Source organism: Paroedura picta, chromosome 3 (assembly GCF_049243985.1).
Source record: "Paroedura picta isolate Pp20150507F chromosome 3, Ppicta_v3.0, whole genome shotgun sequence".
In the NCBI taxonomy this organism is placed as follows: Eukaryota; Metazoa; Chordata; class Lepidosauria; order Squamata; family Gekkonidae; genus Paroedura; species Paroedura picta.
In genome coordinates, this window is record NC_135371.1 from 10835797 (window position 1) to 10863421 (window position 27625).

General features: G+C 46.3%; 1 protein-coding gene across 5 annotated transcripts; it reads left to right on the top strand.

Moving 5' to 3' along the window:
* Nucleotides 1-1879: 1879 nt before the first annotated feature.
* POU5F1 (POU class 5 homeobox 1) lies at nucleotides 1880-27486 on the top strand. 5 transcript variants are annotated; one of them, XM_077331084.1, is made up of 6 exons: nucleotides 1885-2555; nucleotides 2765-3420; nucleotides 20128-20239; nucleotides 23025-23155; nucleotides 24895-25056; nucleotides 25714-27486. In XM_077331084.1, exons 2-6 carry the CDS (start codon nucleotides 2809-2811, stop codon nucleotides 26008-26010), a joined length of 1314 nt encoding a protein of 437 aa, XP_077187199.1. In that variant the 5' UTR covers nucleotides 1885-2555; nucleotides 2765-2808; the 3' UTR covers nucleotides 26011-27486. The 5 variants fall into 5 exon arrangements, with proteins under 5 accessions (XP_077187201.1, XP_077187199.1, XP_077187200.1 ...); XM_077331085.1 differs by having other exon boundaries at nucleotides 1886-2270; XM_077331082.1 differs by having other exon boundaries at nucleotides 1886-3420.
* Nucleotides 27487-27625: the final 139 nt, after the last annotated feature.

Consider the following 27625-nt stretch of genomic DNA (forward strand, 5'->3'; position numbering starts at 1 on the left):
TTTCATCTTTAAGACTCCGGACTCCTATTCAATTTAAGGAGTAAGTACCACTGAGAGTGGGACTTACTTCTGATGATTTCACAGGATTGGGATGCATGCATAAACCTAGACATAAATGCCAGGGAGATCTCATTTTGGGGGGGAACTGAACAGTGCTATGTAATCCTGAAAGAACCTACATAAAACCAGGATGCACATTCCATTAAATAAACAGGAACAAATTAAATGCAATGGGGCATTTCCGAGTAGGCATTTATTTTACGCAGAAATAAATCTCACTAATGGGGCATATGCAGGCTTATTTGGAAGTATGTGCCTCTGTAGAGCACTGGGATTTGCAAACAGGAGCTACGCTCAGCTGCAGCGTTACCCATACTATAAGCAACAAACTATGTTTACTCAGAAGTAATTCTGGCTGATCTAAGATTTACTCCCAAGTCAGTGATCCTAGCACCTAGCCCAAGTACAGTTAATCAGGAGAGAAGAGTTAATCAACAACAAGCTTCACCCAGAAGCAAGGCCCCTGTATTCCAGTGGGGTTTACTCACAGCTAAGCATCTTTTAGGATTGCAGCCAAGGGGACTTACATCTGAATAAATCTATTTAAGAGGGGGCTGTAAGGAGTTTATTAAACCCAATTAACTCTTCCCCTGAACAAAGGTGGTAGAGGCCTTGGGTGGGAACCCGGCCAACTCAAAGTGCAGCTTTAGGTACCTAAATGGCCTTGGGCGTGTCCAACTTTGCATAGCTGTGGTTGCAACTCACCTATACAGTACCAGAATAAGAGCCTCTGAAAATTGGTATGGAAACCTAGCCCCCACCCCCATTCTCCATCCCCCGCCTCCTACTGTAGCCAATAGGAATTTCCCCCAAAAGAACCCAGGCATCCTGCTCCCCTCACCCCTCTCACACTACCCCCCACCAACACTGGCTAGATTTACTTGGCAGGGCCTCTCTTCTGTTTAAAGGCAGGCAGAAATTCACCAGGTTTATTAACAGCTAACTTAGCCCACCCATTTCAACGCTCTGTGTGCTGGGGGTGTAAAGCTTTGCTTGTGGAGCATCTACCTGCCTCTCTCCTTTTAATGATAGGCAGAAAACCACTGGGTTTCTCTTCTTTTAATGGAAGGCAGAAATCCATCAGCTGTCTTCATTAACAGCTGACAAACCCACTCCTCTCAGTGGAGATGGGGATGGGGATATGCCTGTCTTTTTCTCTTTAATGGCAGGCAGAAATCCACCAGGTTTATTAACATCTGACTAACCAGCCCTCTCATTGCTCAATGCAGGTGGAGCTATGCCTGCGGACAGCCTCTTTCCCTTTAATGACAGGCAGAAGTCCACCAGGTTTATCAACAGCACACTATTCCACCAGTCCTAAAACTCAGTGGGTGTGGGCCTAACAGAGAAAGCTCTGCCTCTGGAGCCTGACTTTTGCCTGTATCATACCATCATGGTGACTATTTCCTTGGGGGGATCTACACACCAGTATAAGGAATAAATAATAATAATTAATTATTATTATTAATCCCTTTCATTTTCCCCTTTGAAGAGTTCACCCAAGCCTTCTTTCATCTCTCCCCATTCCCGTGGGACCCTCCTCTCCACGGGGGGCTACTGCTGCCCCCCTAAATGTCTCCCCCTCCCCAGGCAAGGAGCCTTGGCCCCTCGGTGGGCCCTCTTTTGAGGCTTCAGGTCTCCTCCCCCGTTTCCCCTTTGGCTTTGAAGCACCCTATCGCCCTTTTCCCAAACCCTTTCCCCTCCCACCCCGCCATCTCGCCCAGCAATCTTCGCCCAGGGCGGGTCGGAGGCTCTATTGTCTGGGCCTCAATAGGCCCTGATGGGGAGCGCTCGAGAAGGACCATGGCTTTGGAGGAGGGGAGGGGGGGGGGGAAGGAAGAAGCAGCTCCATTGAGAAGCCAACCTTGACTGGTCTTTTGAAGCTCCCATGGGGCGGGACGGTGTCCATCTCCACCCCCCCCCCTCCAGTCACCCACTCTGGCCCATACCTGGCGCAGAGGCGTGGCCACGGGGGCTTTATTAAGCCGGGCCCTGCTGCAAGCATAGGATGGCGGACCTCCGGCTTTCCCCTGCCCCTTGCTTTCCAGACATGCGGGGCTCCCGTCCGTGGGCAGCGTCCTCTTTCCCCCTCGCTTCTCCCGGGCCCCTGGGGTCCCTTCTTCTCCCCACCGGCCTCTCCTCCACCTCCTCCTCCTCTTGACTAGCTTGACTGCTGCCTTCTGGAGCGTCTCTGGCTGGCTGAGCTTCTGGTGGGTTTGGGTTTCTGTGCATTTCTTTGCGGCCCTTCTCAGCCTCTTCTTCGACTCGCGGGCGTCCAAGGCGGCTTACAATAGCCGTCGAGCGCAGCGCCTGTGACTTCCCTGCTGGGTCTTGCCTCCGGCTTAACTCCCCGCCGCTTTCCCGCTCTGTGGTTGAGCCTCCTCCTAGCTTCCCCTCCCGGCCGCTCCTTGACTGGAACTGCGCTGGTCGCGGTTTCTTCTCGCCCCCGACCTTCGGCTTAAGGGCTCCCGACGGAGCCTTTCCCCGGATCCGTGGTAAGGCCGGCAGAAGCGAGGTAGAGAGAGGCCGCGCTTTGCAGACTGCAGGGTCGGCTGCGGGGAGGAGCTGCTTGGGCCGCAGCTGCTTGGGGTTGGCCGCCTAGGGTCCCCCTTGGGCTTCTGCCACTTTTTGCAAGGGTGGGTGCTTGGGTCCCTTCTCTTTGCTCACTTTTCCCTTTGTTTTTGTGTGTGTGTGTGTGTGTCAGGTGCCTGCTTTGCTGTCTAGGCTCCCGGGCTGCTTCCCTTCACAATGGCGGGGCACTTGGGCCGCTCGTACCCCTTCCCTGGCCAGGGCATCCATCTGAACAACCACCCGGCCGCCCCCCATCACGAATCCGCGGGGAGCTACTTGCCTGAGAACTTCAACGGGGCGACTCCTGGACAGGGCTTCGTCTTTAAGCCTGACTATGGGCCTCAGGGAGGGGTGGTGGAAGCCCACCCAGGAGGTGGAGAGGCACCCCGAGTTTGGTACACTTTCCCAACCGGTGGGGATGCCTGGGGACACCCTCCTGGCATGGTGGTGGGGCCTTATGGGGTCACTCAGTCTGGGGAGGCCTGCCCGGGCCCAAAGCCTGACATCAAACTGGAACGAGACTGTGACCAGCCGGGGCCTTACTACGGTCACCCCTGGGCCGGGGGCTGCCTCGTGCCTCCCACTCCCACCTTAGCCCTTCCGGCCGCACCTGGCAGCAGCCAGGAGACCGGGTCGCCTGTCTACGATCTGCAGCCCACCAGCAGCCCTACCAGCCAGCCCGAGGAGGCTCTCACCGCAGGCAGCAGCCCCCAAAGCGATGGCAGCAAGAGCCCCAAGGAGCCCGTCGTCTCCGGAGAGGTCAAAGAAGAAGGTGGCAGCGGAGATGAGGTAAGGAGGTTGTGGGGGTAAGGGCTGAAAGGGCCTCTTATATGCCTTTATAGATGTTTTGAGACCCTTCCTGGAATACTGTCTTCTTGGGTTGTGGGGTAGCCTGCTTCTCCAGAGGCACTGAGCCGAGACTGCCCCTCACTTTGGGTAGCCACAACTTAATTAAGAGGTCTGTGTTAATACTGGTCGGAAGCCACATGCGTTCCTGACATCGGTCTGTTTGTTTTCCTGTTCAGAGTGACCACGTGTTTTAGGGAGTACAGCTTGGAGAAATGTCCTGTTTAATTTCTGTTTGCCAGGTTTTCTGTAGTACTGTGGAACATTGTTTGCAGGGTGGCTCTGTTGTTTTTGGACTGGCTATTTCCAGGAGGGCAGAGAGACTGAGCGGATGGGATGCTACACCTGGGAGCCAGCATGGTGTAGTGGTTAGGAGTGTGGACTTCTAATCTGGCGAGCCAGGTTAAATTCCCCACTCCTCCACGTGCAGCCTGCTGGGTGACCTTAGGCTCACCATAGCACTGATAAAGCTGTTCTGACCGAGCAGGAATATCAGGGCTTTCTCAGCCTCACTTCCCTCACAGGGTGTCTGTTGTGGGGAGAGGAAGGGGAAGGCGACTGTAAGCTGCTTTGAGACTCCTACTTGTAGAGATTATGTTTTGGATTGCCCACTATACTTGGAGCCAAGAACCAAATATATTGAGAGATGTTTGAGTGGCCAGAACTTCCCTATGAATTTGGACAAAATAGTCTTTTTATTATCAGATACCAATCCCCTAATTAGTTATAATGTTTCCCTATTTGCATTAGCCGCAAGGAAAATTCGAGCCAAACTTATGCCACCAGAGAGCTAGAAACCTGAATTCTTATTGTCTTTTATTATCTATGGACTACCGCATGTATTACTCTAATTCTTTTACTGTTTTTATATCAACTGATATATTGATTGCATTGCATTGTAATGGCCTATGGCTGGAAACAATTGTCTTATGTACCTATGTATGTACTTGTAGAGAAAAGCGGCATATAAGAACCAACTCTTTTTCTTCAGTAATATCAGGGCTCTCTCAGCTTCACCTCCCTCACCGGGTATCTGTTGTGGGGAGAGGAAAGGGAAGGCGACTGTAAGCCACTTTGAGACACCTTCTTGTAGAGAAAAGCAGCATATAAGAACCAATTCTTCTTCTTCTGTACTTGCAAGACTTGGACCCCAATTTCTTTTTAAATTAGGCAGCTTTTTGGGTGTCCCTGGGTGATCTGCCATCTCCTTGTTTAGTCACTTTCATGGGGCTGTCAGTGTGGTGTGTGTTTGGGGGAGGGAATTTGGGAGTTGGTTTGTCTTAGTTAGTACTTTAAAATGCCTTGAACCAGGTGAAAAGATGACATAGAAAAGTTTTAATAAGCAAGATTTGTAAATAATGATTGGAACCCTGAGAAGGTTCTTGTCACAGTATTCAATTTCAAAGCAAACCAAGTCCCGACATCCTGGTGATAAATGACTTCTTCCTCTCCTGGGTTCCATTATCTAGTAGTGCATCGGGACACATATTAGCTAAGGAAGCTGTAGTGGCTGGAATTTCATCAGGTGTCTTTTCCTGCTCTGTAATGCTGCAGTGACAGGCAAATCCACAGCTGGTAGACTTCTGTCTTCCACAGTTCTGTCGTTGATGTCTAGACCTGCTACTCATATTGTAGTTATCCTTTCAGACTGTTTTTGCCCCTCGGGAAATGGGGATTATTTTTATCTACCCCACTAGTTGGCTGTGCGGATGGATAACAGGTATGGAAAAGGAAACCTTATAGTGATTAGTGTCAGAATAAAATCTGGAAGGCCAAGGTTTGGACCCCCAGTCTGTCGTGGAAGCTTTCTGGGTGACCTTGGGCCAGTCGGATACTCTTAGCCTAACTACCTCACAGGGTTGTTGTGAGGATAAAATGGAGGAGAAGCTTGAAATCTCTTTGATCTCCACTGGGGAGAGAGATGAAGTTTAAAAAAAAGCATTTTAATCTGTTTTTGATGCCTTTAACTTAGAAAAAGAGCATAGTTAAAAGAGAAAAAGGCTGGAGTCTGCACCATGAATCTTAGAGTCTGAAAAACTGAAAAGCAGAGGCGGTATGGGTGAATGTTGGTCTAATGCAGGGGTAGTCATACTGCGGCCCTCCAGATGTCCATGGACTACAATTCCCATGAGCCCCTGCCAGCGAACCCTGGCAGGGACTCATGGGAATTGTAGTCCATGGACATCTGGAGGGCCGCAGTTTGACTACCCCTGGTCTAATGTTTCAGATGAGAAATGATGCAGTTACTCATCAGAGCTAGCTTGGTGTATTGGCAGGAGTGTGGACTTCTAATCTGGCAAAGCGGGTTTGATCCAGCGCTCTTCCACATGCAGCCAGCTGGGTGACCTTGGGCTCACCACAGCACTGAGAAAGCTGTTCTGACCAAGCAGGGATATCAGGGCTCTCTCAGCCTCACATTCCTCACAGGGTGTCGGTTGTGGGGGGAGGAAAGGGAAGGCGATAGTAAGCCGCTTTGAGGCCCCTTCTGGTAGAGAAAAAGCAGCATATAAAGACCAATTCTTCTTTTTTGAGTGTTAAAGGTGTGAACTGCCTTATTTTGTTATAATCTGTTATATTGAATTATGGAACCACTGTTGTGTTACTGCCACTATATTTCTATGTATATTTCTTGACACTTTATGTAAACCACCCTGAGCCTTATGGGGGGGGGCTTCATAGAAAGCCAATGAAGAAATTACAGCGTAAAAACAGCCCTGCAACATTTCTGGTTCAATATATTCTTTTCACAGGAGGTTCTGTTTAATCAGGCTTTCCTTGACTGACTAAAATCCAAAGACCATAATGTCATGAGACACCCCCCCCCCCCAAATATGGTGTCCAGAATGAGCTGTACTTCCCACCCCGAGGCAAGTTTGAGCCCCAGAGCTACTGTTCAGATATTAAGCTGACTGTCTGTACTGTTACTAGATAGGAAGAGCTCTGTTGGGTTAGACCAAAGTCCCTCTAGTTAATCATCCCTCTCTCAACAGTGGCCATCCCAGGGTTTCCGGGAAGCCTGGAAACAGAGCAAAAGTGATAAGCTTTCCTTGTGTTTTAGCCCCAGCAGCTGGAAATTCTATCATGGCTAATAGTCTGTCCTTTATAAATTTGTATAATCCGCATTTAAAGCCAGTGGTCATAACCTCCTGCATCGGATGCTAGCTGGTTTCAAAATCTGGTGAAAGATTTAATGTAGTCTGTCCTGAGTAAACTTCATTTTCTCCATATAATTTAGAATTCTGTATCATTATTCTCTTCCCCCCCCCCAATTAAAATACTCCAGCCCCTCTTGAAATTAACACTAGCTTCAGGGGGTTTTGGTTACTCTGTTTAGGATTGCACTGAAGATGCATACTTCTGCAGTATAGGAAAGAGCAAAAAATGACCAAGCAGATCATTAAATTAGCCCCAAATTTAAGAGTCTCTGTTATCTCTTTATTATTTTAATTTCCACCTGGCGTGGAAATTATTATTATAATAAAGAGATAACAAAGATTAAGCCATTGGACAGATTAGTTTTTCCTTCCTTGTGTTTTTGGGATCATCCACTTTCTTGCTGCTCCAATCCAGCAGGTAAGAACTGTGTGGAAATGGCTTTCTAGCTGAGTTTTCTGATGGCTTATCTTGGGACTTAACTGCTGTACCTTTCTCGCTCCTCAATCCAGTGTTAATCTAGGAAGGATGCAGCTGTACCACTCCAACAGCTGTGGAAATGGCTTTCTAGTTGAGTTTTCTGATGGATTATCTTGGGACTTAACTGCTGTACCTTTCTCACTCCTCAATCCAGTGTTAATCTAGGAAGGATGCAGCTGTACCACTCCAACAGCTGCTAGATCTGAGTCCGGGGGGGGGGGGGGGGAACCTTAGAGATATGTCGGGTATAAGCTTTTGAGTGTCAAAGCTGTCTTCATCTGATCCCTGACAATGTATACAGCAAAGAGAGCCCTGCTTCTTGAAAGGTGGTGTATGCCTTAAAATTCTTGTAGGTCTCTGAGAATGCGGTTGTCCTTGAAGTGACTTAGCTGCCCACCAGCAGGGCTACCCTCTGAAATGAATTGCAGTTTAGTGTGTCTGAAGGCTGAGAACAGAGGAGCAGCAGGAGTAACTGGCTCTCCTGTGGGGCTGGCAGAGGAGGAAGGGAAGCATGTGGGGAATTGGTCTAGATCGAAGGTGAGCGGAGCTGAGGCTGTCAGAAGACAATTTGTTAACGTGTTTTGCTTCCCTGTGCTTTGCTTCCTTGGCATTCCGACTCTTGTAAGTGATAACTTGTGAATTCCTGAGGCTGTCTTCAAGAATTGGGATCAGGTGGGTAGTGGTATTGGTGTGAAGCAGCAGAATAAAGTTTGAGTCCAGGGGCACCTTGAAGACCAACAAATTTTTATTCAAGGTACCAGCTTTTGTGTGCTCACAAAATATCTTGAATAAAATCCTTGTTGATCTTAAAGAGGCCTCTGGACTCAAATTTTGTTTTGATGCTTGGGAGTTCCTGAGAGAATTCCGAGATACTGGGCAGCTGAATTAATACACTGGTGCTGAGATGCTAGGCTAGCTGACATTAGAATTTAGGGAATAGTTTTATGGCTTTCATGGAGAACTGTTCAGGTCCACTCATTTAATATCCCTGGGAGATCTTTAACTCTCTTGCCACATGTCTGTGATTTTATTTTTTGCCCTGAGCTCTTGAGGCAGTATAAAAATAAATAAATTCCACTTTATTTTTTGGGGGGGGAGGGGGATGATTGACGGGGTCAAACAATCCTGCTTTGGATTCCTTTGGCAGTCCCTTCACTAAGCACCAGTAAACAGTGATGCATACATGGCTGTCCAGAAAGTTTGTAGTGAATTGAGACAAAAGATTCCCAGATTTTCTTTTTTTTATTTCTCATAGAGTAGGCCATGGAAGTGTGTACAAGAATACAACTGTCTTAGTCTTTGAATCGGTGCAAGATTCCTGGTTATTGCAAACACTGGTAATTGGGGAGTTGTTGCCAAAGCTTTGGGGAAAAGTAACATGTTTTGGGTGGCTCATTTGCCTCCCATCTATTCTGCCAAGCTTCTCTTCTCGTCCAGCAGACGAGAATGTAAAATCAAACTAGTTCTGGTTAGCAGTTATTGTTGCCTGTGAGATGCTGTATTCTCTTGAAGTGCATACCAGTAAGACTACAGCTGCTAGCCACATTGACACATGTTTGATGGGTGACTGTGTGGACAGAGAAACACAGACACCAAGGGTCATCTAGTCCATCCCCTTTCTCAAGGCAAGAAATCCACACCTACCCTTCCCCTCTCACTCACCCAGTGAACCCTGCTCTGTGCCCAGAGGAAAGCAAAAAAAAACCTCTAGGATCCATAAGCCAATTTAGCCTAGAGGAAAATACCTTCCTGACCTCAAGGTAGCAATTGACAAGGATCAGGAGAGCTGAGCACTGGGCCATCCCTTCCTGCCCTGCCGAAATCCACAGAATCAGCATGGCTGTCAGATGGCTCTCTAGCCTCTGCTTAAAAACTTTCCAAGGGGAGCCCACTACCTCCCGCATAAGCTTGTTCCATTGAAGTACTGCTCTGTCAGGAAATTCTACCAAGGTTTGGCTGAAAACGCTTTTGATTTAATTCCAAACCGTTGGTTCTGTTCCGGCCATCTGGGGCAACAGAGAACAACTCTGCTCCATCCTCTGCGTCACAGCCTCTCGGATACTTGAAGATGGCTCTCCTATCATCTCTCCGCTTCAAGCTAAATATTATCTACTCATCCTGTCCCTCTGTGTGAGAATCTGTGGCTTGGCTGTATGAATGTGTGGCCTTTTCTGAGCATTGTTCCTGCCCTCTCTGTTCAACTCATCTGCTAGAAGTTCTGCAGTCTGCTTCTTCCGTTGATTGAAGGACCTGAGAAATATTCTTTCCAAGTAGGGCTGGTTTAAGATAACAGCTTTGTCACATTTAAGAGCATTACCAACAGTGGTAATCTAGTTATCTTAAATTTTTTTATTCAGAGCCCTCTCAAAATTTTGGACCCAAACTGTAGCTTGCTTAGCTTTTGTAAAACCTGTGTCTATAGGTATTACTGTTACAGAATTACTGGAGTGTGGGAAGGAAAGGCAACAATCTCTTCCAGCAACCCAGAGGCTATTTCCTTCTCCCCCCACCCTTACAGCATCTTACGACATCTTTCCTGCTCCACTTTTCATCTGTGTGAAGACTCTGTAGTTAAGGGGAAATCATTGTTTGCTTAAATCCATTGATCTGTCTGTTCTCTTTCTGTTTCTACTTTTGTTAAAAGAAAAAACCTACAAGAGCCAGTTTGGTGTCATGGTTATGAGTAAGGTGACCAGATTGTCCCACTTTTGGGACAAATTAAAAATTTGGTCTATATGGAGCAACAAAAAGTTTCATAGAATGCATAGAACACAAAAATTTATTTATTTCTTTATTTATTTTATTTTATTTTTTAGATTTATATACCGCCCTCCCCGAAGGCTCAGTATTCTAAATGCTAAATAAAATGCTAAAATAGCATTGTAATATATATTTTTAAATTTCAACATAAGTACAATTGGCCAGCTACTCCCAGATTTCTCTCCAAAAGTGGGACAATCTGGTCACCTTACTTTATAATATCTGAGTTTTAAAAACCGCTGTTAATTTAACCCAGTCAGACAACAATAACTATTTTGATGCCTGGGCCTACCTGAACTGCCTTTCTCTCTCTTCTTATTTTTTGCCTCATCCAAATAATAGCAGGAATGCTGGTTTGCTCATTCATTCATTCATTCATTCATTCATTCATTCATTCATTCATTCATTCATTCAGCCACTGGTTCTGAGGATTCTAGATTTCTACCTGCAAAGCAAGCACGGAGATCTAGATTGTACCCGCTGTAGCTTCCTGCCGCCATTTTGAATTTTATGAGCATGTATTAAAATGGCTGCCACATGGTAAAGAGCGAGATGTGGAATGCCTTATTACTAATGCCAGGTAAGAGGCACAGGTGATTAAGGCTAGAGTACACCCTAGTAATTCCTCTCTCTACCATGTCCTGTTATTTCCAGAGACTTTAATTTATTTTCTTTACTTCTTGCCTCCTATATTTTCTGACATTGGAATTCTCTGCAGAATCCTTTTTTCTTTTTTAAACCCAGTGCTACATGGTAGAGAAAAGCAGCATTGAACGGCAAGTTGGATAGCTCTCAGGTTCCGAATCTCTGCCCTCTTGACCACTAAGAGTGGCCTATTCAAATGCAAAGGCATGGGAGGGGGGGCTAGCCCCATGTTTCCCAGCACAAAAGAAAGACTTAGGAGGGAGGACATCAGTGGGAGCACCGTCAGTGGGCAAACAGGCTTAGCTACAGGCGACGCTGTCAACACTGGGGGTTGTCAAAGAAACGCTTTTCGGGAGTTAGCGGGGCTTCTTGCAAACAGGTTTTATGCTAACAGGGCCTGGGGAGCTTTGGGGAACTTTCACATCTTTCTCTCCTGCCCTTTCCCATGAAGTTGAAAGAGGAGCCTTCCTTTTCCCCCCGTTCTTCATCAGATCTTCCCTTCCCAAAACCTTGCCAGGAGGGGCAGATCCTTGCTGCTGGCGAGGATGGAGGCAGAGCACTAGATTCTTTGAAGCAAAGGTTATGTCCTTGGGTTGCAAGGGGCCAAATGGGTGATGGTGTACATTTTTCTTTGGGAAGGTGGCAGGACTAACTACAAACTGTCAGGCTTGAACCCTAGCCCCAGATCTGTGCTGGTGGAAGGGGACACGATTTGGCAGTGATTGCTGGGTAGTTAAAAGTGCTCTGTACATGCTTCGAGGCACTTGTTACTTGATTGCAGGGTTCACCTTCTTAGCGTTGATGGGTCGTCTAAATGGCTAAATTAGGCAAATCAGTTTCTACTGGGAAGAAGAATTGATAAAATTATAATCTAACACAAATTAAATAGCATTCCGGATCCAGTGCTTTGGGACTGAGAATAAGGCTTGGAGATGGAGGGGAAGGTTGGGGCACAGGGTGGGGGGTTCGAAAGCTGCCTCTTAGAGTGGATCATGAAGTGCCAAAATAGAAAACACGTTATCATGGGATTCTTTTTGATCCCTCGTGGGGTAAAATTGTAAATTGTGTGTGTTTTCTCTTCTGCAGCTTTTGCATCCAGTATAAAGCTGCCCTCCAGACTTTGGGGGATTGTAAAGGGGAAGATAAGGGCATATTGAGTACAGGGGTGGGAGTTTCATTTGAGGCTTGCTAGCCACTTGGTTGAATACCCGGGGAACAAGGACTTTCTTTTTTTTTTAATGTACCCTGCTTTATTCCATAGTAGAGGCCTAGAGTGGCTTGCAACATTGCTGTCCCTCCGTTTTATCTGCACAACAACCCTGAGAGGTAGGTTAGATAGAGGGGCTCAGTCGCTCAGCATGTTCCATGGCACAGTGGGGTGTTTGGATTTGGGTCCATCTTGTGTGCTTCGAGCCTGTGTCAATATCTGAAAGGGATCTCTCAGAGCTCTACCTTTGAATCCCGCCCTGACTGAAAACTTAATTGGCCGTCTTTGGGTTTGTTGCCTGTCTTTTCTGCATCTCACTGGACCCTGGCCTGCAGAGGCAAATGCAGCCAATGCTTTTCATGTTTATGTTGTCCCCTCTTGTAGCTGCTGCCTTGATAAGGCAGTGAATCCCACATGTTAATTAGTCTTTGCCAATTATGTGTTAATTTCTCATTTTCTTTGTTTTGAACCTACTGCTTGTTAATTTCGTTGAGTGCCCATGAGCTCTTGTCTATTGTGAGACTTACTTTTTTCTCTACCTTCTCTCTACCCCGTGCAAAATTTCATAATCCTCTATCATGTCACCCTCTCATTCTTTTCTTCTCCAAGCCAAAGAGCCCTTACGTCTTTGACCGATTTTTCATAGGGAAGGTGTTCCAACCCCTTAATCATTTTAGTTGCCCTGTTCTGTGCTTTTCTCACTGCTGTGTCACAAAAAGTTTCACCTGTTGAACTTCTGGCTGTTAGCCTCATAGGGACAACGCTGGGCATGTCCACCATTTAATTTATCCAGTTTTAAGTGCTGCACTTCCCTGAGGGCTCATGGGTCATGCCCCTCATTCAAAGGTTTCTATTGAAGGCCAAGTTCTTTCTCTTGTAATCTCAGAGCCTCACCTTCTTTGATCCTAAACCTTCACCCTCACCTGTTCTGTGCAGCTGTTGACTGAGCTGGCCCATCCCACATGTATTCACAAAACATAAGATAACTGATGTTTGGGGTGTAGCGAGGAGTTAAGGAAACTCCCTTACTTGGGTGAAAGAGATCTTGATCTCTCTGAGTGGGCAGATAAGAATCCAGCCCCAACAATCTTATGAACAGACCTCCCCCTCACACACACACACCCTCTTCTGATCCACCCTTGCTCATTGATTAGCTCTTAGTTCTGCCATATTTTCTAAATTGCTTCAAAGTTTACTGGTCTTGGGTGCCTTTATTCTCTTATGAGGGCCAGCATGGCATAGTGCCGGTGTGTGTGTGTGAAACTGTGGCTCTCCAGATGTCTATGGACTACGATTACCATGAACTCCTGCCAGCATAGCCTATTGGCAAGGGCTTGTGGTAATTGTAGTCCATGGACATCTGGAGAGCCACAGTTCAGCCCTTAGGAGAGAGCGGTATACAAATGTAATAAATAAATTGTGGTTAAAGTATCAGATCAGGCACTGGAAAACCCAGGTTCAAATCCCTTGCTGGGTGACCTTGGGCCACTCATGCACTCTCAGACTAACCGACTTCACAGGGTTGTTGTGAGGATAGAACAGAGGCGAGGAGAATGACTTGAGCTGCTTTGAGTTCCCACCAGGTAAGAAAGGGAAGGTATAAATAAAAATAAGGGGATTATAGGCACTGTGTGTGCTCAGTTAGGGGGAGTTTACTCCTTTGCAAGGCGAGGCAGTCAATTCCCCTTGACTTGATGTCTTCAGAAGCTAAGAAAGGGTATTCCCTGGTTGGTATTTGGGTGGGAAACCTTCATGGAATATCAGGCTTGTGATGCAGAGGGAGACAATGACCTCCTACCTCTGAATGTCTCTTATCTCGGAAGCCCTGTGGGGACAGCTGTAAGTCTGCTGTTGCCAGCAGTTAACAGCGGCAATGAAGTCTGCACCCCTCTTTGGATAGGGTGTAAACAAGCAGAGAGGAAAAGTACTGGCTGTTGCAGAACTCCTTGCAATAAATCGGGGAAGATGAAGGTTCTGCCCCTTATGGCTGCCCCTAAGTCTTTCCACCCTAGAAGATGAATGGGCTCTGTACCTCGGGGGTTGCTGCTGTCGGCTGTAGCAGCTCTAAGGAAACAGTGAGTGGCTGCAGTGGAGAAATGGTCAGGATGAGCTGGTGTTTCATCCCCCAAACCTCAAATTTCTACTTCAGGGGATGTTTTTCCAACCCTGTGAGGGCCAGCACATGCTGGCAGGGGCTCCTGGGAATTGTAGTCCATGGACATCTGGAGGGCCGCAGTTTGACTACCCCTGGTGTAGTGGTTAGGAGTGTGGACTTCTAATCTGGCGAGCCGGGTTTGATTCAGCTCTCTTCCAAATGCAGCCAGCCGGGTGACCTTGGTCTCCCCATGGTGTTGATAGAGCTGTTCTGACTGAGCAGGATATATCAGGGCTCTCTCAGTCTCAATTCCCTCACAGGGTATCTGTTGTGGGGAAAGGGAAGACAAATGTAAGCTGCTTTGAGCCTCCTTCTGGTAGAGAAAAGCGGCATATAAGAACGAACTATTCTTCAGTAATATCCAGGCTCTCTAAGCCTCACCTGCCTCACAGGGTGCCTGTTGTGGGGAGAGGAAGGGAAGGCGATTGTAAGCCGCTTTGAGACTCCTTCAGGCAGTGAAAAGTAGGGTATAAAAACCAACTCTTCTTATTCTAAACGTTTGTTAGAGGTTCCCGAGGCTCATCCTATTTATTTATTTTTTATTTATTAATTTAGATTTTTGTACAGAGATCAGTTCCCTTGGGGAAAACGGAAGGTGGGCTCTGCTGGGGTCTCCTCGACTCTCCGAACCCTGCCTTCCCCAGGCTCCAGCCTCAAATCTCTAGGGATTTCCCAATCTGGGGCTGGCAGCTGAACTCCGGGGTCTTAGTGCAATGTTGCAAGCACAATGCTTTATTGGCTTTTGCCACCGACTCAAGTTGAGTGAGGGTGACTTGATCAAGGCCTTGCAGCATTTGGGTGGTAGGCCTGTGACTCTGACTGGGTATTTCAGGTCTGACTTTCTGGCCACCAATGTGAGTAGCAGAGGGTGGGAGTGGGGGCCTTGTGCTGGTGTAGCTCCTGTCGTTGGGATTTTCTATATCCACTAGTAACATGCTAACATGGAAATGTGTGCCCAGTATTGTTCCAACCCCCTCTAAATGTCCTATGGGGACATGCCCTCAATAGCTAACAGGAATTATTCTCAGTGCTTACTACAACACAAAAATCTGCCTTGGGAAATTAAGCTGCTAAATGGGAGCTATGTACCAGTCTATGCCAATTGCTGCATCCTAGAGATGGCAGCTACAGAATCCTAGAGTTGGAAGGGACCTCCATGGTCCTCTAGTCCAACCTCCTACATAATGCAGGAAGTGTGAAAGTGCGTTAACATTTTAATGTGCATAACAGAGGGGCCGGGAGGTGGGTCTTTGCAAGGAACATTGCCAATAAAGGATGACAAAGTTTGAGTCCAGGGTCACTTGATGAAATGTGCATGCATACAAAAGCTTCTGCCTTCCATGAAACTTTATTGGTCTTAAAGATGCCCCTGGACTTGAGCTTTGTTCTGATGCTTTAGTCTAACATAGCTAGAAGAAGAAGAGTTGGTTCTTATATGTCACTCTTGTCTACCTGCAGGGGCCTCAAAGCAGCTTACATTAAACTTCCCTTTCCTCTCCCCACAAGAGACACCCTGTGAGGGGGATGAGGTTGAGAGAGCCCTGAGATTATTGAAGAAGAAGAGTTGGTTCTTATATGCTGCTTTTCTCTACCCAAAGACGTCCCAAAGCAGTTTACAATCTCCTTCTCTTTTCTGTCCCCACAACAGACACCCTGTGGGGTGGGTGAGGCTGAGAGAGCCCTGATATCACTGCTTGGTCAGAACAGTTTTATTAGTGCCGTGGCGAGCCCAAGGTCACCCAGCTGGTTGCATGTAGGGGAGCGGGGCACCAAACCCAGCTCACCAGATTAGAAGTCCGCACTCCTAACCACTACACCAAGCTTGCTATACACCGAATCCTTAAAGGAGCTCCAAGAATGTGCCAAAATTTTAGAAGCGGGGACCTCTTGCCTTATCCTTTGAGTTTTTGGGGAGGTTCTTTGTTTTTTTGTTTTGCTGTTCTGCAGAGGAGGACAGGTAGTGGCTCAGATAAAAATTGCCGGATTCTGGGAGAGCCCCGTTTCAATGGCCCACCAGGGTCAAGCAGAAGTCACCACTCAATGCAGATGATGCCAGGGCTGTTGCGTAACAAGATTCTCGGTCATGATGTGATCCTTGCTGCAGGCTGGGCCCTAGGCCGAAAAAGAACAAGTCTGCTATAAAAAAGAGCTCACCTGGCAAATACCTGGGACTTGTTTACCTCTCTTGAAGAGAGGGTGTGGAGGGGGGGTTTCTGTGTATTAGCTTGACTCCTCCAGACAAGGAGGGCCAAGTCAATTAGTCAGAGGAAGGGAACAAAAAACAAGGCCCAAGGCCAATGGCATAAAATCAGCTGGTTAGAAAAGTTTTTTTTTTTTTTACTCCAAAGCTTCCCTATGCGTTTTGCCAAAAGGCTTTGTCAGAGAAATCTGTTTCGGTAACTCTTTAGAACAAAGAAGTGAAGAACTACCAAAGGAGAGATTTCCCCAACAAAGCCTGTTGATGCAGCATGTAGGGAATTTTTGGAGACTTAAAAAATATTTTTATTAGTTTAATCTGATTTTGCACAAGGCTTTGGCCTTGTGTTTTGTGTCACTGACTGACCTGGCTCTTCATTTCCTTGTTACTCAGATGAAGGGAAGCCCTGCATCGCTGGGCCCTTTAGGAGTACAGTAAATTCTCTTGGTTTTTGGTGCTTTGCTGGTCTTTTGAACTTTTTCGCTCCTCTAGATTTAATGGTCCCGTCTGCGTGTGTGCTGGTGGCCTATTATGCAAAGGTTTGTTGCTTTTAACTCCCTAGGTTGGCAACATTTGAGTCCAGGTACCTATCCTGAGATTCTAGCAGGGATAAAAGATGCTTTTGCAGCTATTCAGAGCTGCAGCTCCATTCAAAGGGTCAATAGATTTGGGGGGGGGGGTTAAACTGTAACAAGCAGTAGTGATATTTAGTTTTCCCTGCAGTATTAACACATTGGGGGCAAAACCCATCAGATGTATACTTGGGAGTTTTCCTCTGTTAACTCAATAGTACCCAGGCATGTAGGGGCCAAATTTAGTCAGGGTTACAGTATGCTGCTGTTTGCCCTGATGTGTAGAGATACTCATAAATTTCCCCATAGGGTAAATAGTAGTTCCTCGGCTACCTATGCAAGGGGCTTCCAAGGCAGGTGAGAAGCAGAGAAAGAATTCAAGTCCATTCCGATAAAATCTTCAGGAGAGGAGCTGCTAACAATACATGGAAGATGAACAGACAGTTCAGGCCAACTGATCAAGGTCTTGTTGATGGCTGGTAGTTGAATTCTCTCTGGATAGTCTGGGCTCAATCACCAGGATTTTAAGACAATGGACTTTGGGAATCCACAGAGCCTGAATCACGTTACTGAAGACATGTACTGGGAAAATTCCTTTAGTATTTAAATATAATTTCTGTCAAAATAATGGGGTTGGAATTCTAGGAATACCAAAAGAAGAAGAGTTGGTTTTTAGATCCAGTTTTTCACTGCCTGAAGGAGTCTCAAAAGCAGCTTACAATTGCCCTCCCTTTCACTTTCTCCAACAGATACCCTGTGAGGTAGGTGGGGCTGAGAGCTCTGATAGAAATGCTCTGAGAACAGCTGTAACAGGACTGTGACTAGCCCAAGGTCACCCAGCAGGCTGCACTTGGAGGAGTGGGGAATTAAACCCGGCACTTTGGATTTGAAGCCACCACTATACCAAGCTGACTTGGTGTAAAGAGTAAAATTCTGTATGTCTGGTTGCAATGGCTAAGAATCCCAATAAGAATACCCAATTCAGTGATTTCAAAGTTTTTAAATAATGCTTAAATTGTTACTTAGTATCCCATGGCAGGGCATGCCCTTTATACCGAGGGACAGTCAAAAATACTTTATTGTGTGAAGCACTAGCTGAAAAGAATCTCTTCCCCTCTCATGATAGTCTGTCTTTGTGTTGAGAACTCATCATTATAAAATCTGTCAGAGCTTCTCTTAGCAGGCAATGTTACCGACCTCTTGATCTAGTCCAGCTTTGTTAATATTACATTAAAAGAGTCAAAGTCTGGACAAAGCTTCAAGTTTACCTAGTTCTAGCTGTTTTTGCTGAGTGATGTAGCTAAACAGCCATCAGTCAGAGCTTAGTTAACCTGTGGTCCTCCAGATGTTCATGAACCTCAATTCCCAAGAGCCCCTTCCAGCAATTGCTGGCAGGAGCTCATGGGAATTGTAGTCTGTGGACATCTGGAGGACCACAGGTTGACTACCCCTGATCTAGTGAACTCCTTTAAGAGCCAGCTTGGTGTAGTGGTTAGGAGTGCAGACCTCTAATCTGGTGAGCCGGGTTTGATTCCCTGCTCCTCCACATGCAACCAGCTGGGTGACCTTGGGCTCCCCACAGCACTGAGAAAGCTGTTCTGACCAAGCAGGAATATCAGGGTTCTCTCAGCCTTACCCACCCCACAGGGTGTCTGTTGTGGGGACAGGAAAGGGAAGGTAGAGAAAAGCAGCATATAAGAACCAACTCTTCTTCAGTAGTCTCAGGGCTTTCTCAGCCTCCCCTCCCTCACAGGGTGTCTGTTGTGGGGAGAGGAAGGCAATTGTAAGCCCACTTGGCAACCCCTTTGAATAGAGAAAAGTGGCACATAAGAACCAACTCTTTCTTCTAATTTTTTTGTGTAAAGAGAAAACAATAGGAATGACACTTAAATGAAAAGATGGTTGCTTCACACTGGAAGTCTAGATCATGACTGGTAGATAGAGGTGACTTCATAGCCAAGAGTTGGTAGACAGAGGTTGCCTCATGGCCTTGGGGAAGGAAGGGGTTAGCTCTATCTTGGGAGTTTTATCCATTCTGGGAAAGTTCTCAGGGTGCCTGAACAAGGAAAAAAACAGACACAATGCTGGGTGTTCTTTCCTCAGACACCTTATTTCAGAGAGTCGCCAGCTCCAAGTTGGGAAATGAGTCATTAAAACAGCTTTGACTCTTTAAAAGTTCCTACGCTGGAAATCTTGTTGGACTTTAAATGTGCTAATGGACTCGAGTCTTAGTCACTCTGAACTTTTTGCTTCACTTCTGTAATAGACTGTAGTTTTTTTTTAATGGTTTAAGCATTACTATTTGTGAAAAGCTCCTCCTAGGGAGGGGTGTGACTCAATAGAGCCTCTGTTTTCGATGCATAAGATTCCAGCTTCAAAGCCGAGCTTCTCCAGTTAAAGAGATCCAGTACTTAAGGATCCCAGCCTCCTGGTGGGACCTGAGGATCCCCTAATTATAGCTCATCTCTAGAATACAGAGGTCAGTTCCCCTTAGGGTTGCCGAATCCATGTTGTAGAACTCCTGGAGATTTGGGGATGGCACCTGGAAAGGACAGGGACCTCAGTGGCGTGCAATAGCATAGAGTCTTATCAATACAAAGCATCCATTTTCTCCAAGGAGCTGATCTCTGTAGCCTGGAGATGAACTGTAATTCCAGGGGACCCCCAGGTCCCACCTGGAGGCTGGCATCCTTAGTCCCACTGGAGGAAGTGATTGCTTTGGAGGGTAGACTCCATGGCAGTGGTGCCTAAATTGTGGCTCTCCAGGAGTCCATAGACTACAGTTACCATGAACCCCTGCCAGCAGCATGCTACAGTTTGGGCACCTCTGCCCTATGGCATGGTACTCCACAGAGATGTTACAAGGCAGCCAGCTCTTAGAATCATAGAGTTGGAAGGGGCCATACAGGCCATCTCATCCTACTTCCTGCTCAATGCAGGATCAGCCTAAAGCATCCATGACAAGTCTCTGTCCAGCCACTGCTTGAAGACTGCCATTGAGGGGGAGCTCACCACCTCATTAGGCAGCCGATTCCACTGCTGAACTACTCTGTGAAATTTTTTCCCCTGGTACTGTTCTCCACCTAGTTGAAACCCATACTGCGGGTCCTCTCCTCTGCTGCCAACAGGAACTGTTCCCTGCCCTCCTCCAACGGACAAGCTTTCAAACAATGAAAAAGCAACCATGTCCCCTCTCAACCTCCTCTTCTCCTGGCTGAGCTTTCCCAAGTTCCTCAGCCTTTCCTCATAGGACTTTCAAAAATTACCGGCCCTTGAGCAGAAAACCGCCGAGGAAATGGGAACCTGACGCAATCTGTTGTAAACTGGTGTTTACCTGATAGAACACAGTCGTACTGGTCAGACCAGTTAAATGCTAATTGGTTGTCTGTGCTGGGAGCTATGTGGGGAGTGGGGTGGTGGGTGGAAGTCTTGGTTTTCGTGCTTTCCTAACGGAAGCCCTCCCTCCTCTCTTCTCCCCTAGGAGATTCCCACCTCAGAAGAACTGGAACAGTTTGCCAAGGAGCTGAAGCACAAAAGGATCACTTTAGGATTCACGCAAGCAGATGTCGGACTTGCCTTGGGTGTGCTGTATGGTGGGTAGCCTTACAAAGTGCTGGAAATGAAGATTTGGTTTTCTTGGAAAAGGGGCTCAAATTGATCCCCAGTAGAAAAGGATATCATTAGAAGTAAAAAAAAACAAAAAACAGGTTTCTGAGAGAATTCTTTCTTCCTCCATAAAACATTTTAAATTTGATTAAAAGCTTTGAATCTACACAGTTTAATTCTTTTATGACAAAGACAGCAAAGAGGTTTTTTTTATATTGTGCTTTTTACAACTGGAAGGAGTCTCGAAACGTCTTACAATCACCTACCCTTCCTCTCCCCCAAACAGACACCCTGTGAGGTAGGTGAGTCTGAGAGAGCTCTGAGAGAACTGTGACTGGCTCAGGCTCACCCAGCTGACTGGCTGTGGTGGAAGAGCGGGGAAGCAAATCTAGTTCTCCAGATTAAAGGCCACTTGTTAACCTCTAAACCTAACTGGGTCCCCTAAACCAGACCACGAAACCAAACAGATAATTGTTTTAAATATGAGGTTTATCTGAATATCTGGGTATAAAATTTAGGGTTTGGAGAGTTTAAAACATTAACAATTCTATTATCAATCTGCTTCGCCTCTTAACAGGAACAGGAATATAGTAAATGTCTCTTACAGACAAGGTTAAGTTCAATTTTTCAGTATGTCTCCACATGGAGTTTCCAGATTCAAGTATTTTTTTCCTGAAATTTAATTTGTAAAGTTTAAGCAGACCTTATATTTGTGCTGTACCATGATAAACACTTGGGTGTTTTTGAATAACCACTTCTCAAGTATTCACTATTTTCCAAGGTTTTCTCTAACTTCTGGGCACAATTACTATAATGCTCACCATAGTAAACTACCCTTGAAGAAAAGCCAGAGACCTTAATTCACAATGCAGCTGCTAATTTTCTTTTTTAGAAAGTGCACATTGCCTCTTTTGAAAAAGCTCCTTTGATTGGTTGTCTGCTTATTCCTGGGTTTAATTCCAGGACTTGGTTTCTACCTTTAAAGCCTTTCTCAATTTGTAACCTGCATAATTTTTAACAAGCATTTTTAGCAGTAAGCCCTTTTCCCCTGGGATGCCTCGCCTAAGGGAGTATTTTGGAAGTGCTGCAAAGAACCCTTATCTTTAAGAAGGCACTTGAGAGAGAAAGACTTTTGCTATGTTAAATGTGATACTGATCTGTTTATCTTCTTAGCTGCCTCAAGGCCTTCTTGGTGATGGGGTGTGTGAGGAGAAGCCAGGATTCCAGTCTTTTAAAATAATAAGTCACATATTGCTCTAATGAAATTCCCAAGCTCGAACAAGTCATGTCAGATTAGCCTCATTTCTTTTTTTTGAGGAAGTTACTACCTTGCTAGATCATGGGAATGCTGTGGACATAGTTTACCTTGATTTCAGTAAGGCTTTTGATAAGATTCTGCATGATATTCTTATTGGCAAGCTGTTAAAATGTGGTATGGATCCTATTACTGTTAGGTGGATTGAGAACTGGTTGACAGATCGCACCTAAAGTGTGCTTGTAAATAGTTCATCTTCATGGAGAAGAGTGACAAGTGGGGTGCCTCAGGGATCTGTCCTGGGCCCTGCGTTGTTCAACATATTCACAAATGATTTGGATGAAGGAATAGAAGGGGTGCTTATTAAATTTGCAGGTGATACTAAACTGGGAGGTGGAGCAAACACACCAAAAGACAGAATCATGATACAGGATGATCTTGACATGCTGGAAAACTGGGCTAAAACGAATGAAATGAATTTTAATAGTGAAATGTAAATTTCTTAAATTTAGGTAGGAAAAATCAAATGCCTTGGCAGGAGTACATATGTCTTGTCTTGGCAGGAGTACATATGAGCAGGATCAGGGGGACTTAGTAGACCATGCACCGAATATGAATCAGCTAAAAAGGCAAATGGGATTTGGGGCTGTATTAAAAGACATGTAAGAGCCTCTTGTGGCGCAGAGTGGTAAGGCAGCCGTCTGAAAGCTTTGCCCATGAGGCTGGGAGTTCAATCCCAGCAGCCGGCTCAAGGTTGACTCAGCCTTCCATCCTTCCGAGGTCGGTAAAATGAGTACCCAGCTTGCTGCTGGGGGGTAAACGGTAATGACTGGGGAAGGCACTGGCAAACCACCCCGTATTGAGTCTGCCATGAAAACGCTAGAGAGCGTCACTCCAAGGGTCAGACATGACTCAGTGCTTGCACAGGGGATACCTTTACCTTTAAAAGACATGTAGATGTAGAGAAACCGGAGCGTGTCCAGAGAGAGGTACAAAAATGGTGAGGGGTTTGGAGACCCAAGTCATATGAGGAAAGATTGAGGGAGCTTGATCTGTTTAGCCTGAAGAAAAGACGACTAAGAGTTGATATAATAACCATCTTCAAATATTTGAAGGGCTGTCATATGGAAGATGGAGCAGATTTGTTCTCCGTCGCCCCAGAGGGTCGGACCAGAACCTATGGGCTTAAATTAATTCAAAAGAATTTTCGGCTAAACATCCGGAAGAAGTTCTTCACGGAGCGGTTCCTCAGTGGAACAGGCTTCCTCAGGAGGTTATGCGTTCTCCTTTGGAAGTTTTTAAGTAGAGACTAAATAGTCATCTGACAGAAATGCTGATTTTATGAACTTAGGTGGATTGTGGTGGGCAGGTAGTTGTGAGTTCCTGCATTGTGCAGGGGGTGGGACTAGATGACCCTGGAAGTTCCTTCCAACTCTATGATTTGTTAATTCCCACAACTAAAGGTGTCGTCAGTGTTCCTGATTCCTCTTTCCCGCCCCCTCTCTGTCTTCCTGCAGGGAAGATGTTCAGCCAGACTACCATCTGCCGCTTTGAGGCCCTACAGCTCAGCTTCAAGAACATGTGCAAACTTAAGCCACTCCTCCAGCGCTGGCTGCATGAGGCGGACAGCAATGAAAACCTCCAACAGGTGAGCTACGGAGGTGGGAAGGTTCAGTCTGGGCCCCTGCGTTTTTGGTCAGGTCATGACTATAAGGTGTGAGCGGGGAAGGGAGGGGGACGGATGGGACGCACCTCAGGGGCACGCAGAAGGTCTCAGGTTCAGTCCTTGAAATCCTAAAAAGGTTGAGAACGAAAAATGTGTTTTAAAGTAAATATATCATTTGTGTTTTATTTAAGGAGTTCAATATAAAACATGATAGAAATAGCAGGGAGTTACACTTGTTCCTATAGGCCGCATACGTATTAAATACATGAATCCAGACATAAAATGTTTATCTGTGTGTTTAAAAAAATCGGTGGGTGCTTAATACTGATGTCTGTGGAAGACCTGTAAAGATCGAAACACCTTAGGTCTTCGGATGTCACGATATATGTCACAATATATGTCCAGTAGCACCTTTAAGACCAACAAAGATTTATTCAAGGCGTGAGCTTTCGAGTGCAGGCACCCTTTGTCATTTGGATCTATAGACAGCAAAGTGTCATTCCCTGCTGTTTTTATTGCTTTTACTATTTTTATATATTTGAGTGCTTTAAATACAGCATAAATGATAAATAATAGGGGACAAGGTGAAAGGCCCTGGAGAACCATGGCCCATCTGAGTAGACAGTACTAACTTCGTTGGACCAATGGTCTGACATACATTAAGCACATTTCTAGTTTTCTCTATCTTTTAAGTTTCTCAACTCTTATTTCGGGTTGGATTTTGTTTCTCCTTCCTTTTTTGCTGCTTGTCGGTCCATATAAAAGGCCGTGATATTGGGCAATGTATTTGGGGGCAAAATACCAGGATCGGATTGTGGTGCAGCCTGTCGAACTCTGTCCCATCTGTCACAGGCGCGTCGTGCTTTCCAGGGAGATATGATGGAGCTCTTTTACAATCTCCTCGGCTGCGACTGAGTGGGCTGAAAGCTCAGATGTTAGTATTTAGGGGGATTGCCCAATCTGTCTTCGTAACTGCTGCACCTGTTTGATGACAAATTTTATATTATTGTATGCTTTGTGCATATAACTCTGCCTTATGATAAATATATTAAAGTGGGTAAGGTGGAGAGCCATGGCCAGTCTGAATAGATAGTACTAACTTTGATTCCGTATAAAGCCAGCTTGGTATAGTGGTTAGGAGTGCGGACTTCTAATCTGGTGAGCCAGGTTTGATTCCCCTCTCCCCCACATGCAACCATCTGGGTGACCTTGGGCTTGCCACAGCACTGATAAAGCTGCTCTGACTGAACAGTAATATCAGGGCTCTCTCAGCTTCACCCACCCCACAGGGTGTCTGTTGTGGGGAGAGGAAAGGGAAGGCGACTGTGAGCTGCTTTGAGACTCCTTCGGGTAGAGAAAGTGGCATATAAGAACCAATTCTTCTTCTTCTTCTTCCTTTGGTCCTCTTCACTCCAGACCCTTCACCAGTTTCTCTTCTTGCTCTCACAGAGTCTCTCTGCTGGGTGTCTGTTGTGGGGAGAGGAAAGGGAAGGCAATTGTTAACCGCTTTGAGACTCCTTTGGATAGAGAAAAGCGGCATATAAGAACCAACTCTTCTTCTTTGTGGTTCAAGAAGGACGTGGGATACGGTGTCCTTGCAGCTGCACCACAGGGACAGAAGGGCTCATCCAACTATTGGGGTTTTTTTTGTTTTTTTGCAACATCTAAGTAGTGTTGCTGGACACATCTCTTATTTATTATATTTATATACCGTTTTCCAGTTGTGTGCTTCAGAATCTGCCTTGCTCCAGGCTCGGAAACGGAAACGCACAAGCATCGAGACTAACGTGCGGGGCTCGCTTGAGACTTACTTCCTGCGCTGCCCCAAGCCCAACCTGCAAGAGATCTCACAGATTGCTGATGACCTCCATCTGGAGAAGGATGTGAGTGCCCGCCTCTTTGCTCCTGAGTGGCGGATCCAGAAGGGAGTAGAAGAGGGTTTTTTTTTATGCCACTTTTCGCTACCAGGAGCCTCAAAGCGGTTTACAATAGCCTTCCCTTTCCTCTCCCCACAACAGACACTCTGTGAGGTAGGTGGGGCTGAGAGAACTCTTGGAGAACTGCTGTGTCAGTGTGGTGACGAGCCCAAGGTCACCCAGCTGGCTGCATGTGGAGGAGCGAGGAATAAAACCCAGCTCGCCAGATTAGAAGTCGCCGCTCTTAACCCACCACCCCTCTTAACCCACCACCCCAAGCCTAGGCCTGGGTTTGAATCCTCACTCAGCTATAAAGCTCACCTTGGGCTTGTTACTCTCTCAGCCTAACCGACCTCCAAGGGATGGTTGAGGGTTAAAATTAAAGTGAGAGTGACATATGCCACTCAGCTTTTGGAAAAGGGCCAGGTGAAGGGGAGGGATCCCTGATTTGATTCTTCTTACCCCTGATGGGGCAGATTTCAGGGGTTTTTTCCTTGTCCAAAGGAGAGGGCTTGTACAACTCTCTCCGATAACCAGTTTGCGAGGTAGGGGTGTGGGGACAGAGGGCAGGCCCTGCATGCCCTGGTGGTAATCTGTGTGTCTTCCCCCTCCTTGCACCTGCAGGTCGTCCGTGTTTGGTTCTGCAATCGCCGCCAGAAGGGCAAGCGCAACTTAGGAGCCGGCTCGCGGGATGAATACGACGGTTCTGCACTGCCCCTGCCTTTCCCTCCTGGGCCGCTTCAAGCTCAGCCCCCCGGGCTCAGCCCCACCCACCACCAGCTAGGCCCTCCTCCTCACCCTCAGGGCTTCAACGCGGCTACCTTTGCCACCCTTTACCTCCCCCATTTCCATGAAGGAGACCCCTTTGTTCCCCCCACATCTGGCACCTCTGTTATGGGCCAGCCGATGCATTCAAGCTGAAGGGTCCTCCAACAAATCTCCCCTTCCTACTTTTTTTTTGTCTGTTTGTCTGGAAGAATTAATCACAGGGAGACTGTTTTTTGTTTTTTTTTAACCCAGGGGGTCACTTGGGAAGGGGAGAGGCCTTCTTTTTTTTTAATCTTGCTTTTGTCTTTTAAACCAGGCATGCAGGACTTCTTGGTGTGTCCCTGCTCACTGTCAGAGGAGCATGAGTAAGAATCCCCATGCCCTAGAATCCAAGGGGAAGCGGTGTCTAATTTCCTGTAATCAGTGTTTATCGATTGGTTTCTTAGAACGCCTCTATGTTGGACAGGTGCTTTTCACAGATTTGTCTGCTGTTCTCCATTAAATCTCTACTAATTCCTTTGGGGGAGACTGTCAGCCAGGAGTGTTGCTGCTGTGCCCTCCCGCCTGTAAAATAAAGATGTCCAGGATATCACACATGGTCAGGCTTAACGGGAAAACTTAATGTAAATTTCTGCCGTTGAAATGAGGGCTTTATAGGTACTTATTGCCACATCAACTACAGGTGTCAAAACTATTCTTGGACTATCGCACTGTAAGTTGTAGGTGGGGATGCGGTGGTGGAAATGCCTCCCCCACATGGGGAAAATCTTTGCACACAAGTGGAAACGGTAGGCTATGACCTTTTTTCCCTCCTGATATTTAACTGCCCCCCCATTGGAAGTATATCCTGGAATGGTATAGCCCAGAATGAATTCTACCATGCGTGTGTGCTGTTTTTGCATGACTTAGGTCAATGGCTAAATCAAATTTATTCCAATTAGGTATTTGTCCTCCAGAAGCTCTAGAATTGGCCATGAGCAAGACAAGAGTTCTTGGGAATTGGGAGAACCTTTAGCACGGTCTCTCTCAACATGCCTTTTGGGTTCTCCTGTATCACCACTGTTCCCCTTTTGGCTGGGTTGGGGAATGACTGAATTCATGTGGGCTGTCTTTGCCCATCCCTGAAAGCCTGGGATGCTTCTTGGAGCTGTATATTACACATATCACTTCTAAACGGTGCCGTGTAACATGCTAAAGCAGCACATTCCTCCATATGCTTTGAATGGGATAAATGTCTTCTGTCTTCCTTTGCTCAGTTCATAAGCCCCTTAAAACTTCTGTAGTGATATGAATCTGGCAGGTAGGGTTTATCTCTTCCTTACATCTCCCCCCCCCACCCCAATCCCTTAAGTCTTCAATGTGTATTGTGGGCTCCGGCGTGTAAGCGGAGGAGGTAGTCTTTTAAAATCAAAGTCAAATCACTTACATTGTGATCTTTTAAAACCAAGATTCATCACTTGCCGTGTGATCTTTTAAAACCAAAGTTCATAATGATTTTACCGTGTGATCATTTTAAACCAAAATGTATGATTTACCTTGTAATTTCTTATGGAACCTAAATTTTTTCTTGATATTCTGTTTTATGTATACATTTCTTATAACAGCCCCCCATTAAAAATTGCTAAATTACATTGTGTGTCACTTGTCTTGCAAAATAGAGGAAGTCTTGGTGTGGATGCTGGGGGGGGGGGGGCTTGTGCCATGGCTTGGATCCTGTTTCTTCTCTTTTGATTCCTCATGAGCAGTGGTCCCCAACCTGCGGGCCGCG